Source organism: Ranitomeya variabilis, chromosome 3, assembly GCF_051348905.1.
Source record: "Ranitomeya variabilis isolate aRanVar5 chromosome 3, aRanVar5.hap1, whole genome shotgun sequence".
NCBI lineage: Eukaryota > Metazoa > Chordata > Amphibia > Anura > Dendrobatidae > Ranitomeya > Ranitomeya variabilis.
The window spans coordinates 445,825,181-445,840,724 of record NC_135234.1 but is presented as its reverse complement, the minus strand read 5'-3'; the positions used below and the strand labels follow the sequence as shown (position 1 = coordinate 445,840,724).

Genomic DNA, 15,544 nt, shown 5'->3' with positions numbered 1-15,544 from the left:
AAAACATAAAGCCAAAGCAACCCAGGAGTTTATTAAAGCAAAGAAGTGGAATATTCTTGAATGGCCAAGTCAGTCACCTGATCTCAACCCAATTGAGCATGCATTTCACTTGTTAAAGACTAAACTTCAGACAGAAAGGCCCACAAACAAACAGCAACTGAAAACCACCGCAGTGAAGGCCTGGCAGAGCATCAAAAAGGAGGAAACAGCGTCTGGTGATGTCCATGAGTTCAAGACTTCAGGCAGTCATTGCCAACAACTAAGTACTAGAAATGAACATTTTATTTAAAATTATCGAATCTGTCCAATTACTTTTGGTCCCTTTAAAAACAGGGTGGCACATGTTAAGGAGCTGAAACTCCTAAACCCTTCATCCAATTTTAATGTGGATACCCTCAAATGAAAGCTGAAAGTCTGAACTTCAACTGCATCTGAATTGTCTTGTTTAAAATTCATTGTGGTAATGTCTATAACCAAAATTAGAAAAATGTTGTCTCTGTCCAAATATATATGGACTTAATTGTATATGCACAAAAAAATATTAGATAGCCAATAATTATATAGCCAAAATCAACTGGGACCAAGTTTAATGGTAAAACAATAGAATACTCACCTTTCTCTTTTTTGAGAAGTCTTTCAAGGTAATCCTTCAGTACAGAAGACCTCATGGTACATATGTTATTGCAGCATTCTAGTATGGGATAAGGGATCACAGTACTGGAAATACGGTTTCGATGCAAAAAGCGCAGAATCTTTGAAGAATGTAAACTGAGACGCTCTTTTGATTTGGTGAATATGTCGATAAAGCCTAGAAAAATGAAAATAGAGACCTAGAAAAAAAATGCTAGTTCATCTCAAAACTTACCAAGGTCATATTCCTCATTAGTTAAGTAATAGCATTCCATTGCTGCCAGGTCTCCTTACTGAAAGTGCGGTTATTGGGAGAAATATAACGTATTACTTCCCAGAAGCTGACAGCTTTCAGACATGGGCGCATGCACGGAACCGCTAGTTATCACTCACTTTACCGTAAGCTATGAAACACCGCTCTGGGACGTGTCAGCAGTCCCCACTCACAGTGCTGTGAATGACTGACTGCAACCACTCTATGCATGCCTCCATGACAATCTCAGAGGTTCGCGGGAGGAAATAAATTACATTTTCTCCCAGTAGCTGCACTTTTACTAAGGAGACCTGGCAGCATTGTAACGCTAATTACCTGCAGGTAGATACTTTGAGACGACAGGTTTTCTTTAACAAAGTTAAAGGCATTATCACCTTTCAGGAAAATTCTGGTTCCCGGGCATAGTTTGTTATTAAGAAACAAACTACATTTTACTCACCCTCCTTGGGTCCAACACTCTCCACTGCTGCTTTCAGTGTCTGTTATTGGCTGCAGCGCTGAACTCACATCAACTCTTCAGCCAATTAATGAGCTTAGCGGCTCCGAGTGCGGCGTTCCATCAGAGTCGCTAAGCTCAGTGATTGGCTACACTGCTGTCAATGTGACGTCAATGAAGTAGTCAAATAGCAGACAACAGGAGCAGCGGAAAAGACTCAGCGCTTGGCACAATTAGTAAAGCCCATTTTTTTAATGGTTTTTATTTGTTTGTTTAGGAACAAATTGCGGCTGAAATCAACAATCCTTTTAAATATCCTGTCTGTATCACGTGCTGCACAGAATTACTACCAATGATCAAAAACATCTGTTGACCACACTTGCTATACATGTAACACCCAGTGGCTATGGTCACCAGTAGTAATTATGTGCAGCACATAATATAGATATACATATACATAAGAAAGAAAGACAAATATATATATATTTTTATTTAAATTTATGTTTTTTCTTTCTTTCCCATCAACTATGGAGGTATCATGGGGAGTTTGTAAGTAATATGCCTTTTTATGGGCTCTCTTCAGATGATTAATGATTATGACCACAAATTACATTAAAAGTTTAATGTTCAGACTATTAAGTAGCCTGCAGAAGCAAAACACTGCAACATTTTTAATGAAAGCAAAGTGTAAAAATATTTTTTAGCCTAAAATACACTAACATATGCATATATACAACCCCAAAAAGAAAGAAGTTGGTTACATATATTTTCATCTTTTACTGTGAAAAATAAGAAAATGGGCGGATGCAAAAGTTTGGACACCCTGCATGGTTAGTATCTAGTAGCACCTCCTTTTGTAAGTATCACAGCATGTAATGCTTTTTGTAGCCAGCCAAGTGTCTTTCAATTCTTGTTTGAGGGATATTCATCCATTCTTCCAGTTCTGTGAGATTCCTGGGTCATCTTGCATGCACTGCTATTTTGAGGTCTAACCACAGATTTTCAATGATGTTCAGATCAGGGGACTGTGAGGGCCACTGTAAAACCTTCAGCTTGTGCCTTTTGGAGGTCGTCTATTGTGGATTGTGACGTGTGTTTAGCATCATTATCCATTTGTAGAAGCCATCCTCTTTTCAAACTTCAGGTTTTTTGTTTTTTTACAGATGGTGTTATGTTTGCATAAATAATTTGATGAATTTCATTGAATTCTTTCTTCCCTCTACCCGTGAAATGTTCCTCGTTCCATTGGCTGCAACACAACCCCAAACCATGATTGATCCACCCCCATGCTTAATGGTTGGCAAGATGTTCTATTCCTGAAATTGTGCCCTTTTTTCTCCACACATCTTTGATCATTGAGGCCAAAAAGTTATATTTTAACCTCATCGGCCCATAAGATTTGTTACCGAAATTCATCAGGCTGGATTAGATGTTCTTTTGCATACGTCTGACAATGAATTTTATGGTGAGGATGCAGGATAAGTTTTCTTCTGATGGACTCTTCTATGAAGGCCATATTTGTGCAGGTATCTCTGAACAGTAGAACAATGTACAACAACTCCAGAGCCTGCTAAATCTTTCTGAAGGTCTTTTGCAGTCAAGCAGAGGTTCTGATTTGCCTCTCTACTAATCCGACAAGCAGTTCTGACTAAAATGTTGCTTGGTCTTCCAGACCTTATCTTGACCTACGTTGTTCCTGATAACTGCCATTTCTTAATTACCGTATTTTTCGCTTTGTAAGACGCTCTGGATTATAAGACACACCCCAAATTTTGAGGAGAAAAATAGGAAAAAACTTTTATTTAATAAATTGGTGGGGCTTCTTATAATCCATGCGTCTCACTGCTTACCAGGGGTTGTGGCTGCGGTGGATCAGGGTCCCAGGGTCATTGCTGGAGGCAGGAGTGGAGCATTGCTGCAGGCTGGGATGAGGGGGTCTGCAGGGGGGCTCCTGTGTTGCAGGGAGGCTCCTGTGCTGCAGGCTGGGATGAGGGGGTCTGCAGGGGGGCTCCTGTGCTGCAGGGGGTCCTCTTGTGCTGCAGGGGGGCTTCTGTGCTGCTGGCTGGGATGAGGGGGTCTGCAGGGGGGCTCCTGTGCTGCAGGATGGGATGAGGGGGTCTGCAGGGTGGCTCCGGTGCTGCAGGGGGGCTCCGGTGCTGCGGGGGGCTCTGCCGACATTTTGTGAAAGGCCAGAGCCCCCGGCAGTTCGTCCATGCTTTCCTATGCAGTGGACTTCAGGAAAATGGCCACCGGGAGGCGGTGCATGCGCAGATGGAGATCTTGAGATCAAGATCTCGAGAGATGAGATCTCAGCGCTGAAATCTCATCTCCCGAGATTCCGGCTGCCATTTTTCCGGAGTCAGTCATACAGGAAAGCATGGACGAACTGCCGGGGGCTCTGGTCTTTCACAAAATGTCGTCAGAGCCCCCCGCAGCACCGGAGCCTCCAGCATCACCCGGGGCAGCAGCGGACAACCGCGGCAGCGGTGGTGGGCGGCAGCGGTGGCGGACAACCGCGGCGGCGGACACCCCCTCATCTCAGCCTGTAACGGTAAGCGGTATATCCGCTTTGTAAGACGCACTCCCATTTCCCCCCCAAATTTGGGGGAAAAAAAGTGCATCTTACAAAGCGGAAAAAACGGTACATTTTAAACTGAGGAAGGGGCAACTTGACAATGCTTTGCTATCCTCTTTGTAGCCTTCTCCTGCTTTGTGGGCCTCCACTATTTTCAGAGTGCTTGGCAGCTGCATAGAAGAACCCATGGCTGTTTTTTTGGCACAAGGTTAGAGGAGGCTAGGTTTTTATAAAGCTGGGAAATTTTCATCACCTGGCCTTCCCTAACGATAATCGTAAACAAGCTATAACCCTAATAGGCCAATTAAGGTCTGAAACTTTGGTGTAAGCTATAGGAGCACACAAATCCCCAAGGGTGCCCAAACCTTTGCATCAGCCCATTTTCATTTTTGTAATTTTTAAATAGTAAAATATTATAATATATTTGTCTTTAACTTTAGGCCTTTTAGAGATTATATCATCTTCAACTTGCTTAACTGTTCACATTAATAATTTTGACCTGGGGTGCCCAAACTTTTACATGCCACTGTACATATATTTTATATCATATAAGTAAAATAAATTAATATCATAAATTATACTAAAAAATAAATGTATGTATAGTGGCGAAAATAAGTACCGTATTTTTCGGACTATAAGACGCACCAGACTATAAGGCGCACCCAGGTTTTAGAGGTGGAAAATATTTGAAGCAAAAAAAATGTGGTAAAATATTTAATAACATAAATAACATACTATTATATGTGGTGTTATTATATATAATAGTATGTTATTATGTTGGAAGCTGCGGGACCAGTGTGGTGTCTGTGAAGTACGATATGAAGACGCTGGAGGGTGAGTATAAGGGCTCATTTCCACATGCGAGGCACACGTCCGTATCTCGCATGTGGAAACCAAGCTCTGGCGCCGCCACTTTGGAGCGGAGCTGTGCAGCTCCATGTGTTCCTATGCGGCCGCACGCTCCGCTCTGGAGTGCCGGCTCCACAGCTTGGTTTCCACATGCGAGATACGGACGTGTGCCTCGCATGTGGAAATGAGCCCTAAGAATGGGTGCACAGGGCTTATAGTGAAAGCACCACTCCAGCACTGCAAAATAACACTGGAGTGCGGCTTTAAAATCCCATGGGAGAACTGTAACTCCCAGTATGTCCTGCAGATCCTATGACATGCTGGGAGTTATAGTTCACCAAAGGAGTGGCAGAGTGCTTTATTGTGTTTTGTAAAGACTGACCTCTTAATTGTGGCAGCCAGCCACTGTGGTGAGGTAAAAGCTGGAGCATCCCATGGCTGCACACACACAGAGCCCTCCCTGTTGTTGTTGCCTTTCCACAGCGCAGGACATAAGAGGAAGCTGCAGATTCTAGGTGGGAGTCTGAAGGACCTGTGAGGATGTCAGAAGAGGGAGGGCTCTGAGCTGCCATGTGATGCTCCAGCCCGCCCACTTCTGACATCACACAGGTCCTCCCTGTGCACCAGACAGCTCAGCGTCCAGCACAGGCAGGTAGACAGCGATCTCCTGGCCCCTGCTGCTGCCTCCTCCTCCCCCGGACACACAGATTCTCCCCGGAATCAGTGCTGGGGAAACTGTGTGTCGCTGCTTAAGTGCAGTATTCATTTGCTGCTCCCTGCTCACCGCTCAGCTGATCGGTGGGCGGGGAGCAGCTAATAAATATTCACTGCACTTAATCAGCGGGGCCATGTGCTTTCCCCAGCAGCTGATTCCGGGCAGCGGGGACATCCTGAAGTGGGATAACAGTGCGATCCCACTCGCTGCTGCCCCCCTCCCCACATGCTATATCCGTACTATAAGACGCACCCACACTTTCCTCCCAAATTTGGAGGAAAAAAAGTGCGTCTTATAGTCCGAAAAATACGGTATTTGATACACTGACGGATTTTGCAAGTTTTCCCACCTACAAAGAATGGAGAGGTCTGTAATTTTTATCGTAGGTACATTTCAGATGTGAGAGACAGAATCTAAAAATAAAAAGACAGAAAATCACATTGCATGATTTTTAAGTAATTAAATTGCATTTTATTGTATGAAATAAGTATTTTATCACCTACCAATCAGCAAGAATTCTGGCACTCACAGACCTGGTAGGGCTTCTTAAAGAAAAACTCCTACTTTGCACTCATTACCTGTATTAATTGCACCTCTTTGAACTTGTTACCTGTATAAATGACACCTGTCCACACACTCAATCACACTTCAACCTCTCCACCCTGGGAAGACCAAGACCACCAGGAACAAAATTGTAGACCTGCACAAGGCTGGGGTGGTAAACAGGACAGGACGGTGGCTCAGTGGTTAGCAATGCAACTCAGGGGTTCTGGGTTCAAATCCCACAATGGACATCTGCAAGGAGTTTGCATGTTCTCCCCTGTCGTAGGTTTCCTCCCACACTCCAAAGACATACTAATAGGGAATTTAGATTGTGAGCCTCATTGGGGACAGAAATGATAATGTATGTAAAGCGCTGTGGAAATAAGATGGTGCTATATAAGAAAAGTAAAATACCGACTGCACCATTTTGATCTGGCCAATTGAAAAATATGAAAGGGAAATATTTCGACAACTTAAAAATAAAGAAACGTATCGTCTCTTATCCCAGAAACCTACCCAGGTCTTTTCTGGGAAATTGGAGCATATCTTGGATCTGGCAAGTGAGTCGGGTATTGTCCCAAAGAAGGTCCTTGATGGACTTATGCCCAAGTTTCCTAAAGTTGCCACGTTCTATGCCCTGCCCAAGGTGCATAAAGACGCCATCAATCCATCGGACGGCCTATTGTCTCTGGCATAGGAGGGCTGTGTGAGAACATCTGTAAATTTGTTGATTTTTATCTAAAACCTTTGGTGGAGATGCTCCCCTCCTATGTCAGAGACACTACTGATGTACTTAGGAGGGTGGATGGACTGTCTCTCGAGGCGGATATGATTTTGGTTACCATCGATGTTGAATCTTTATACACATCAATCAGACATGAAGACGGTCTGAGGGCTGCCCGCTTTTTCCTTGAGACTACCAACTGGGATGGCCATTTTTCTGAATTTATTTTGGAGTTACTTGAATTTATTTTAACCCACAATTATTTTGTTTTCAAAGACAGGTTTTATTTACAGTTACAAGGTACTGCAATGGGCGCGGCATGTGCGCCATCTTATGCTAATTTGTTTTTGGGATTCTGGAGAAGATTCATCTTCCAGGGCGATGGCGCGCATGCCGCGGACCCGGTGGTAGGCTGGTTTCGCTACATTAACGACATTTTGATGGTCTGGAAGGGTGGCGAAGCCAGCCTATCAAAATTCATGCAGGTACTGAACACTAACGATTTTAATTTAAAATTCACCTACACGTGGCATACCAATAAAATCAACTTTTTGGATATTACTTTAGTTGTTGCCGAGGATGGTTCTATTGAAACCGATTTGTATCGCAAGGAGTCATCGGTGAACTCCTTGCTACATGCCTCCTCGGCACACAATTATTCCGTTATTAAAGCCATCCCAGTTGGGCAATTCCTGAGGAATAGGCGGGTATGCTCTACAGAAGCCCGCTTCGAGAGTCAGTCCGCCACCCTCACTGAGCGCTTTAGGGCACGTGGTTATAGCCGTCGTAGCATCAGGGCAGGGTATGGACGGGCAAAAGCAACACGGAGAGAAGATTTACTTAAGGTACCGTCACACTAAACGATATCGCTAGCGATCCGTGACGTTGCAGCGTCCTGGCTAGCGATATCGTTGAGTGTGACAGGCAGCAGCGATCAGGATCCTGCTGTGATATCGCTGGTCGTTGAAGAGAGTTCAGAACTTTATTTGGTCGTCAGACCGGCGTGTATAGTCGTGTTTGACACCAAAAGCAACGATGCCAGCGATGTTTTACACTGGTAACCAGGGTAAACATCGGGTTGCTAAGCGCAGGGCCACGCTTAGTAACCTGATGTTTACCCTGGTTACCAGTGTAAAATGTAAAAAAAACAAACAGTATATACTCACCTTCGCGTCCCCTGCCGTCCGCTTCCTGCACTGACTGAGCACCGGCCAGAAAGTGAAAGCACAGCACAGCGGTGACGTCACCGCTCTGCCGTTAGGGCCGGCACTCAGTCAGTGCAGGAAGCGGACGCCGGGGGACGCGAATGTAAGTATATAGTGTTTGTTATTTTACATTTTACACTGGTAACCAGGGTAAACATCAGGTTACTAAGCGCGGCCCTGCGCTTAGCAACCCGATGTTTACCCTGGTTACCCGGGGACTTCGGCATCGTTGGTCGCTGGAGAGCTGTCTGTGTGACAGCTCTCCAGCGACCAAACAGCGACGCTGCAGCGATCGGCATCGTTGTCTGTATCGCTGCAGCGTCGCTTAGTGTGAAGGTACCTTAAGGCAATCTAACAAATCTGGAGCGAACAATGAGTCTACAGTTAGATTTATCTCCACTTATAACTGTCAGTGGCACCATATTCGTGAGGTGCTCAATAAACACTGGTCCGTGTTACAAACTGACAGTGCCTTGGCTTCATGCCTGACGGAATTCCCTCTCATGACACAACGAAGGGGTAAAAACCTGAAAAACACACTGGTAAGAAGCCATTACCTAGCAAGAAACAGAACTTTTCTTGATATGAGCAGCCCCAGACGAGGATGTTTCCCGTGTGGTTCTTGTGTCGCGTGTCCGAACATTCTTAGATGTGGGACCTTTAAGAACTCTGATGGGAGCAGGGAATTTAAGATAAGGGAATTTATCTCATGTAGCACCACATTTGTGGTATATTATGCTACTTGTCCCTGCTCCCTGATCTATGTTGGTCTCACGTCTAGGGAATTGAAAGTTCGGACACGCGAACATGTAAGAGATATTCTGGCCGCAAAAGAAGTGTCGGACCCGTCAGGTTTGAAGACCATACCAAGACACTTTCGGATGTTCCACGGATCAGACCCTAGGGGGTTAAAAGTGAGAGGTATTGATAGAATACATGGAGGGGTCAGGGGTGGCAATATGATAAAAATACTTGCACAATGTGAGTGCAAGTGGATTGTCACCCTTGATACCCTCACCCCTAGGGGACTAAATGAACAATTACGTTTCGCTCCATTTTTGTGATTTCTATATTGCCCTGTATGATTTTTCTAGCTATGCTCCTTGTTCACGGCTTCAGTTCTGCTTTACAAGTTTGCAGCATTACATACGGCTATTATATATACATATATTTTTTTGACTTCATGCCTGACTATCCTCTCCCATGTGAATGATCCACCATTCATAAATTTGTTGTATTGACTGTCTTTTTTGTGTTTTCTTTTTAGTAAGTGTTTAGTAACGTCCATGGCTACAGATTCGATACGGCACAGCATTGGATTCTTCTTGTCCACTCATATGGAGCCCAAGAAATATTATTGCAGACATATTCTCTCACATGTGTACTTCTGTACGGGTCACCCGTAGCGGTGTTATTTACATGTATTAATTCGATTTTTGTTATGTGTATTGTTAATATGTACGGATTATGTATGGTGTTTATTTCTCTTAGTGATGGTATAGTCCATCCCTTATTCACGTTCACATCACTTTTTTATCCACTGAGCCCTTTCAGTTATGGGGCTAATTAAGACTTGGGGACGATTTAGCTGTGCATGGTCTCCATAATGATGGTCACTTTTATGATCTTACAAGTAAAGGGGTGTTGGAGATTTATATGCCTGTTATCGCCCACTATATGGGATGATGGCGATTTTTCTTTCTTTTTTCTTCTCCCTTATATACAGTTAGGTCCATATATATTTGGACAGAGACAACATTTTTCTAATTTTGGTTATAGACATTACCACAATGAATTTTAAACAAAACAATTCAGATGCAGTTGAAGTTCAGACTTTCAGCTTTCATTTGAGGGTATCCACATTAAAATTGGATGAAGGGTTTAGGAGTTTCAACTCCTTAACAGGTGCCACCCTGTTTTTAAAGGGACCAAAAGTAATTGGACAGATTCAATAATTTTTAATGAAATGTTCATTTTTAGTACTTGGTTGAAAACCCTTTGTTGGCAATGACTGCCTGAAGTCTTGAACTCATGGACATCACCAGACGCTGTGTTTCCTCCTTTTTCATGGTCTGCCAGGCCTTCACTGCGGTGGTTTTCAGTTGCTGTTTGTTTGTGGGCCTTTCTGTCTGAAGTTTAGTCTTTAACAAGGGAAATGCATGCTCAATTGGGTTGAGATCAAGTGACTAACTTGGCCATTCAAGAATATTCCACTTCTTTGCTTTAATAAACTCCTGGGTTGCTTTAGCTTTATGTTTTGGGTCAGTGTCAATCTGTAGTATGAAACGACGACCAATCAGTTTGGCTGCATTTGGCTGGCTCTGAGCACACAGTGTGGCTCTGAAGACCTCAGAATTCATTCGGCTGCTTCTGTCCTGTGTCACATCATCAATAAACACTAGTGACCCAGTGCCACTGGCAGCCATGCATGCCCAAGCCATCACACTGCCTCCGCCGTGTTTTACAGATGATGTGGTATGCTTTGGACCGTGAGCTGTACCACGCCTTCGCCATACTTTTCTCTTTCCATCATTCTGGTAGAGGTTGATCTTGGTTTCATCTGTCCAAAAAATGTTCTTCCAGAACTGTGCTGGCTTTTTTTAGATGTTTTTTAGCAAAGTCCAGTCTAGCCTTTTTATTCTTGATGTTTATGAGTGGCTTGCACCGTGCAGTGAACCCTCTGTATTTACTTTCATGCAGTCTTCTCTTTATGGTAGATTTGGATATTGATACACCTACCTCCTGGAGAGTGTTGTTCACTTGGTTGGCTGTTGTGAAGAGGTTTCTCTTCACCACCACCACTGTTGTCTTCTGTGGGTGCCCAGGTCTTTTTGCATTGATGAGTTCACCAGTGCTTTCTTTCTTTCTCAGGATGTACCAAACTGTAGATTTTGCCACTCCTAATAATGTAGCAATTTCTCGGATGGGTTTTTTCTGTTTTCGCAGCTTAAGGATGGCTTGTTTCACCTGCATGGAGAGCTCCTTTGACCACATGTTTACTTAACAGCAAAACCTTTCAAATGCAAGCACCACACCTCAAATCAACTCCAGGCCTTTTATATGCTTAATTGAGAATGACATAACGAAGGGATTGCCCACACCTGTCCATGAAATAGCCTTGGAGTCAATTGTCCAATTACTTTTGGTCCCTTTAAAAACAGGGTGGCACAGGTTAAGGAGCTGAAACTCCTAAACCCTTCATCCAATTTTAATGTGGATACCCTCAAATGAAAGCTGAAAGTCTGAACTTCAACTGCATCTGAATTGTTTTGTTTAAAATTCATTGTGGTAATGCCTATTACCAAAAGTAGAAAAATGTTGTCTTTGTCCAAATATATATGGACCTAACTGTATACACAAACTCACATACTTACCACTTATTGTTTGTTATGTTTACTTAGCGCTCCATACTTGTGCCCTATTGCGGTAATCTGTTTCTATCTGTCACTGCAAAGATGGCCGCTGCCATGGTCTTTTAGAAAATGGATGTCGGTAGTGCGCATGTCCGGTGCCGTCCATTGCTTTCACCTTCCGACAGGGCTGTCTATCACAGCTGGGTGTTGTTTTCATTGGTAGTCAGACGGCGGAGCTCCGCCTTGACACGCGCCCAGCAGTGATGGCTCTGCTGATTGGTGAACTCTGGACGCCACTGCGCATGCGCCGGAATTACCGGCGTTCACTTCCGGTTTTTAGTATATTTAAAGCAGAATGAGACGCGTTACATGTATACCCTGTTGAAAAAGCAACGCGAAAGGCGCGTCCGGGGTGCCAAGTGAGGTGGGGGTACGAACCCTGACTACCAATGGGTAAGCAGCTATTGTATTTAACTGTGTGATTTCATCCATGTGATGGCCGTGGTATGGGTACTATTGGACCTAGTGATATGTATATACATGGCCATACATCGTATAGGGACTAATGCTGCAACCAGAAGGGTACATTTTTGTACTCCCCCCTCTAAACTTGGCTACTGTCATGTTCTCCTTGTAATGCCTCCTGCTTTATGTCTGTGCTGACAGCATGCACATTTTGTACTCTGTGTCTTTGTGATCTGTATATTGATTATTAAGGTGATTATAATAAACTTATTTGAATATTTTTATATAAATATGTTGAAGTGGACGTTCTTGCTCTGTTTTTTAGTGGTAACCATTTTGAATGGAGGATGGATGGGGTAATGTATTGCGAGATTTTGGCCAACAACCTCCTTCCCTCAGTGAGACCATTGAAGATGCCACATGACAATGCCCCGAAACCAGGGCAACTTAAAAAGTGGTTCTGTAAGAAGCATTTCAAGATTCTGAAGTGGCCTAACAAGTCTCAAGACCTGAACTTGGTCGAGAACTACAGGAAACGTCAGACCTCTGTAATTGCAAACAAAGATTGCTGTGACAAATATTAAGTTCTATTTTTCAATTGTATCAAATACTTATTTCATGCAAATAAAATGCAAATTCTGTAAAAATAATACAATGCGATTAACTTGAATTTTTTTTATTAAAGATTCTGTCTCTCACAGTCGAAGTGTACAAACAATAAAAATTACAGACCTCTCCATTCTTTCAAGGTGGGAAATCTTGCAAAATCGTCAGAGTAAATTTTTTTTTTTTTTTTTTATGTTTCTGCACTTGTCGCAGAGTGTAAAAAAGTATCAATATTACCGGGTGTGAGAGAACAGGCTTGCAGCTGTCGGATAACGTGACTCAATTCCCCTTGTAGATTGGCACCACTGGAGGACTTGATGGCTTCTAGCATGCTCTCCAAGTCTACCACCTCATCGCCTTCAGCATCAAACTGTGCAAATGCCTGAAAGAGATGCCCATGGTTAATCCCACATGGAAACTGTTCTCTGCAAAAAGTTAACAAAACAGAAGTGAATGATGGAGAGGAAAGGGCACTAAAGTACATTTCCTTATTTTTTGTATGTTCAAGTGTTACTTCTGACTACACTTCAGCCCTTCCTGGGGATATAAAAAAAGCAATCACTGGACAATCCAATATAGGGATTCTAATACAAATGTAGAATACTAACTGCACACATTAATGGATAAGAGTGCAACCGTATTGTGTATAGAAGACGCTAACATCTTACTTCTGTTAACAGTGTATTAAATGGGTTTCCAGGACTGAGACGTGCAATTATTAGGTCCCATAGCCACAGTGTATGTAGTACCCTGTAACTCAGGTTCCACTGAAAAGAAGTGGAGCTGAGGAGCAGGACCTGACAATGGCTTCTGCAGTGTGCAGAATTGTATTCCTGCAGCTCAATGCATTGCGTACATCTGCCAGCCACGAGACCTGATGACAGCTGTTGGTTGAGGTGCCAGGTGTCAGACACTCACCGATCAAATATTGATGAACTATCCAAAAGAGCTCCTGTCAATGTCTTACCCCTGAACAACCCTTTTAAAACAGAATTTTTGGTGTATATTTTCACAATACGTTTTGGCACCCGTTCATTGGTCCCGTCGGGGCTTACGTCCGAGCCCCCGGCGTAACCGGATTCGGGCGATGTGTGACGACGCAGCCATACACTGTAATGGTGCCAACAGAGCGAACATGCGTTCGGTCGTGCATCGTTTTTGCGAGTATACGACTATTTGAGGTGGCCACTCAGCCGTAGTAGGCTGCACCTCGTGTTCATCTCCAATAAACATACACACCTGAAAATTCTGCATGACTGAGCAGATGTCCACTGTCAGCACCATTATAGTTTATGGCCCCTTAGGCACATACGCTCAAATCCCGTTTTGCGGGGCATAACCCCCTCGGGACCAACAAACACGTGTCAAAATGCAGTGTGAATGCAACCCAACAAAAAATTTGCCATAAAAACACACACACACAAAATAATACTGCAATCGTATTGCTCTATAGTTCCCCATGTAGCATGTTCGGGCATCTTAAGGTTTTATCCTTCTTGATTAGCCATTTAGCATATTCTACAACTTAATTTTGAAAAAAGGTTTGGATGCGGTGTAAAATGTGAAGAAAACAAAAATGCAATGATCTGGAAACTTCTTCCAACCACATCTTATACACAATAAAACATAGAACACAGATCAGAAGGTGAACGTTAGTTTGTTTTACAAATGAAATGGAAAAATGTCTAATTTAGAAATTGATGGCAGCAACAGATCTCAAAAAAGTTGGGGTGGGGCCATGTCTACCATTGTATATCATCCCCTCTTCTATTTGCAAGTCTGAAAACGAGTGAGGAGACCAAATGATGGTATTTTTGGAGAGGAATGTTGTCCCGTTCGACCTACTCAATAGTCCTGGGTCGTCTTGATGGATTTTTCTTTCTTGATGGAATATGTAAAGTCTTCCCTGAAGCAGACACTGTCTGAATGAAAGAAAATATTGGTCTAAACCCTCTATATAATGCTCAGCATTTAGAGTGTCTGCAACAATGTGCAAGCTGCCCATGCCATAGACACTAATGCAACCCCATACTATCAGAGATGCAGGCTTTTCAATTGTACTCCGATAAGCTGGAAGTTTCCTCTTGTCTCGAGTCCACAAGATAACTTTCGTGGTTTCACATTTTGACTCATTTGACCAAAGAACAGTTTTCCATTTTCGCCTCAGTCAATTTTCAATTAGCTTTGGCCCAGAGAAGATGTTGGCGTTTTTGAGTTGTATTGATATATGGCTTCTTCTATGCATGATAGAGCTATAACTTGCATTTGTGGATTGCACGGTGAACTGTGTCCCTTGTACAATGGATTTCTCCAGAATCTCTGAACATTCTGATATGTGTATAGTAGATGATGGGATATTCTAAGGGTCTGATTCATCAAGACCGGTTTTGTTCACGGCAGTCTGACAGGTAAGGACCCTTTTACACATCAGTTTTTTGCCGTCTGTCACAATCCGTCGTTGGCTCGACGGATCGATGGATCAGTCACAGATTGCGAAAAACTGATGCGACGGATCCGTTTTTTGGACGTATCCGACTAGCAGAACTGGCTTATTGGATTGGAGCATGCTCAGTTAAAAAAAAAACGGAATCCGTTGACGGATTCCGTCATTTGACGGATCCGGCGCCATATGCTTCCATTCTAGCAAACGACGGACTGCGCCGGATCCGTCGCTGTCCACTTTTTCGACGGACACAAAAAACGTTACTTTGTCCATTGTCTCCAGCCGCCAGATGAAAAGTGAGGCCATCTATAGCAATCTGTTGCTAACACAAGTCTATTAGAAAAAAATGGATCCGGCGGCATCAGTCACCGGATCCGTTTTTTTTTTTTTTTCAAAATTCGACGGACTGCGACTGATGGCAAAAAAACTGATGTGTGAAAGGGGCCTAACCTGACAGATCCCCATGCCCTCCAAACCCGCAGCATTCAGCTATTTATGATTAAACTCCATGCCTAACCAGCCCTGTATAACATAATTTAGTTAAATAAATGGTTTAAAAAAAAAGCATTTAAAACCTCAACTTTCCCTAGGCTAATGAGGGGCTTTGACTAGTTGATAAGGCTTTGGTGTCCCCAGACTAGTCAGGCCTCTTTCCATGTTATCACGCCCCTGTGGGCATGATAATTTGCAAGGGTAGCGTCATCGCCGCTCATGCAAATCTAGCGC

General features: G+C 43.4%; 1 protein-coding gene across 1 annotated transcript in view; it reads right to left on the bottom strand.

Annotated features, from left to right (window-relative positions):
- The window catches only part of ZZEF1 (zinc finger ZZ-type and EF-hand domain containing 1), a 289,900-nt gene that overhangs the window by 258,117 nt on the left and 16,239 nt on the right, over nt 1-15,544 (bottom strand). The window contains exons 2-3 of the mRNA XM_077296491.1: nt 12,613-12,757; nt 614-808 (exon numbers count right to left, since the gene is read on the bottom strand). Of these exons, the coding sequence (XP_077152606.1) occupies nt 614-808; nt 12,613-12,757 (340 nt within the window). The remainder of the gene's footprint in view (nt 1-613; nt 809-12,612; nt 12,758-15,544) is intronic.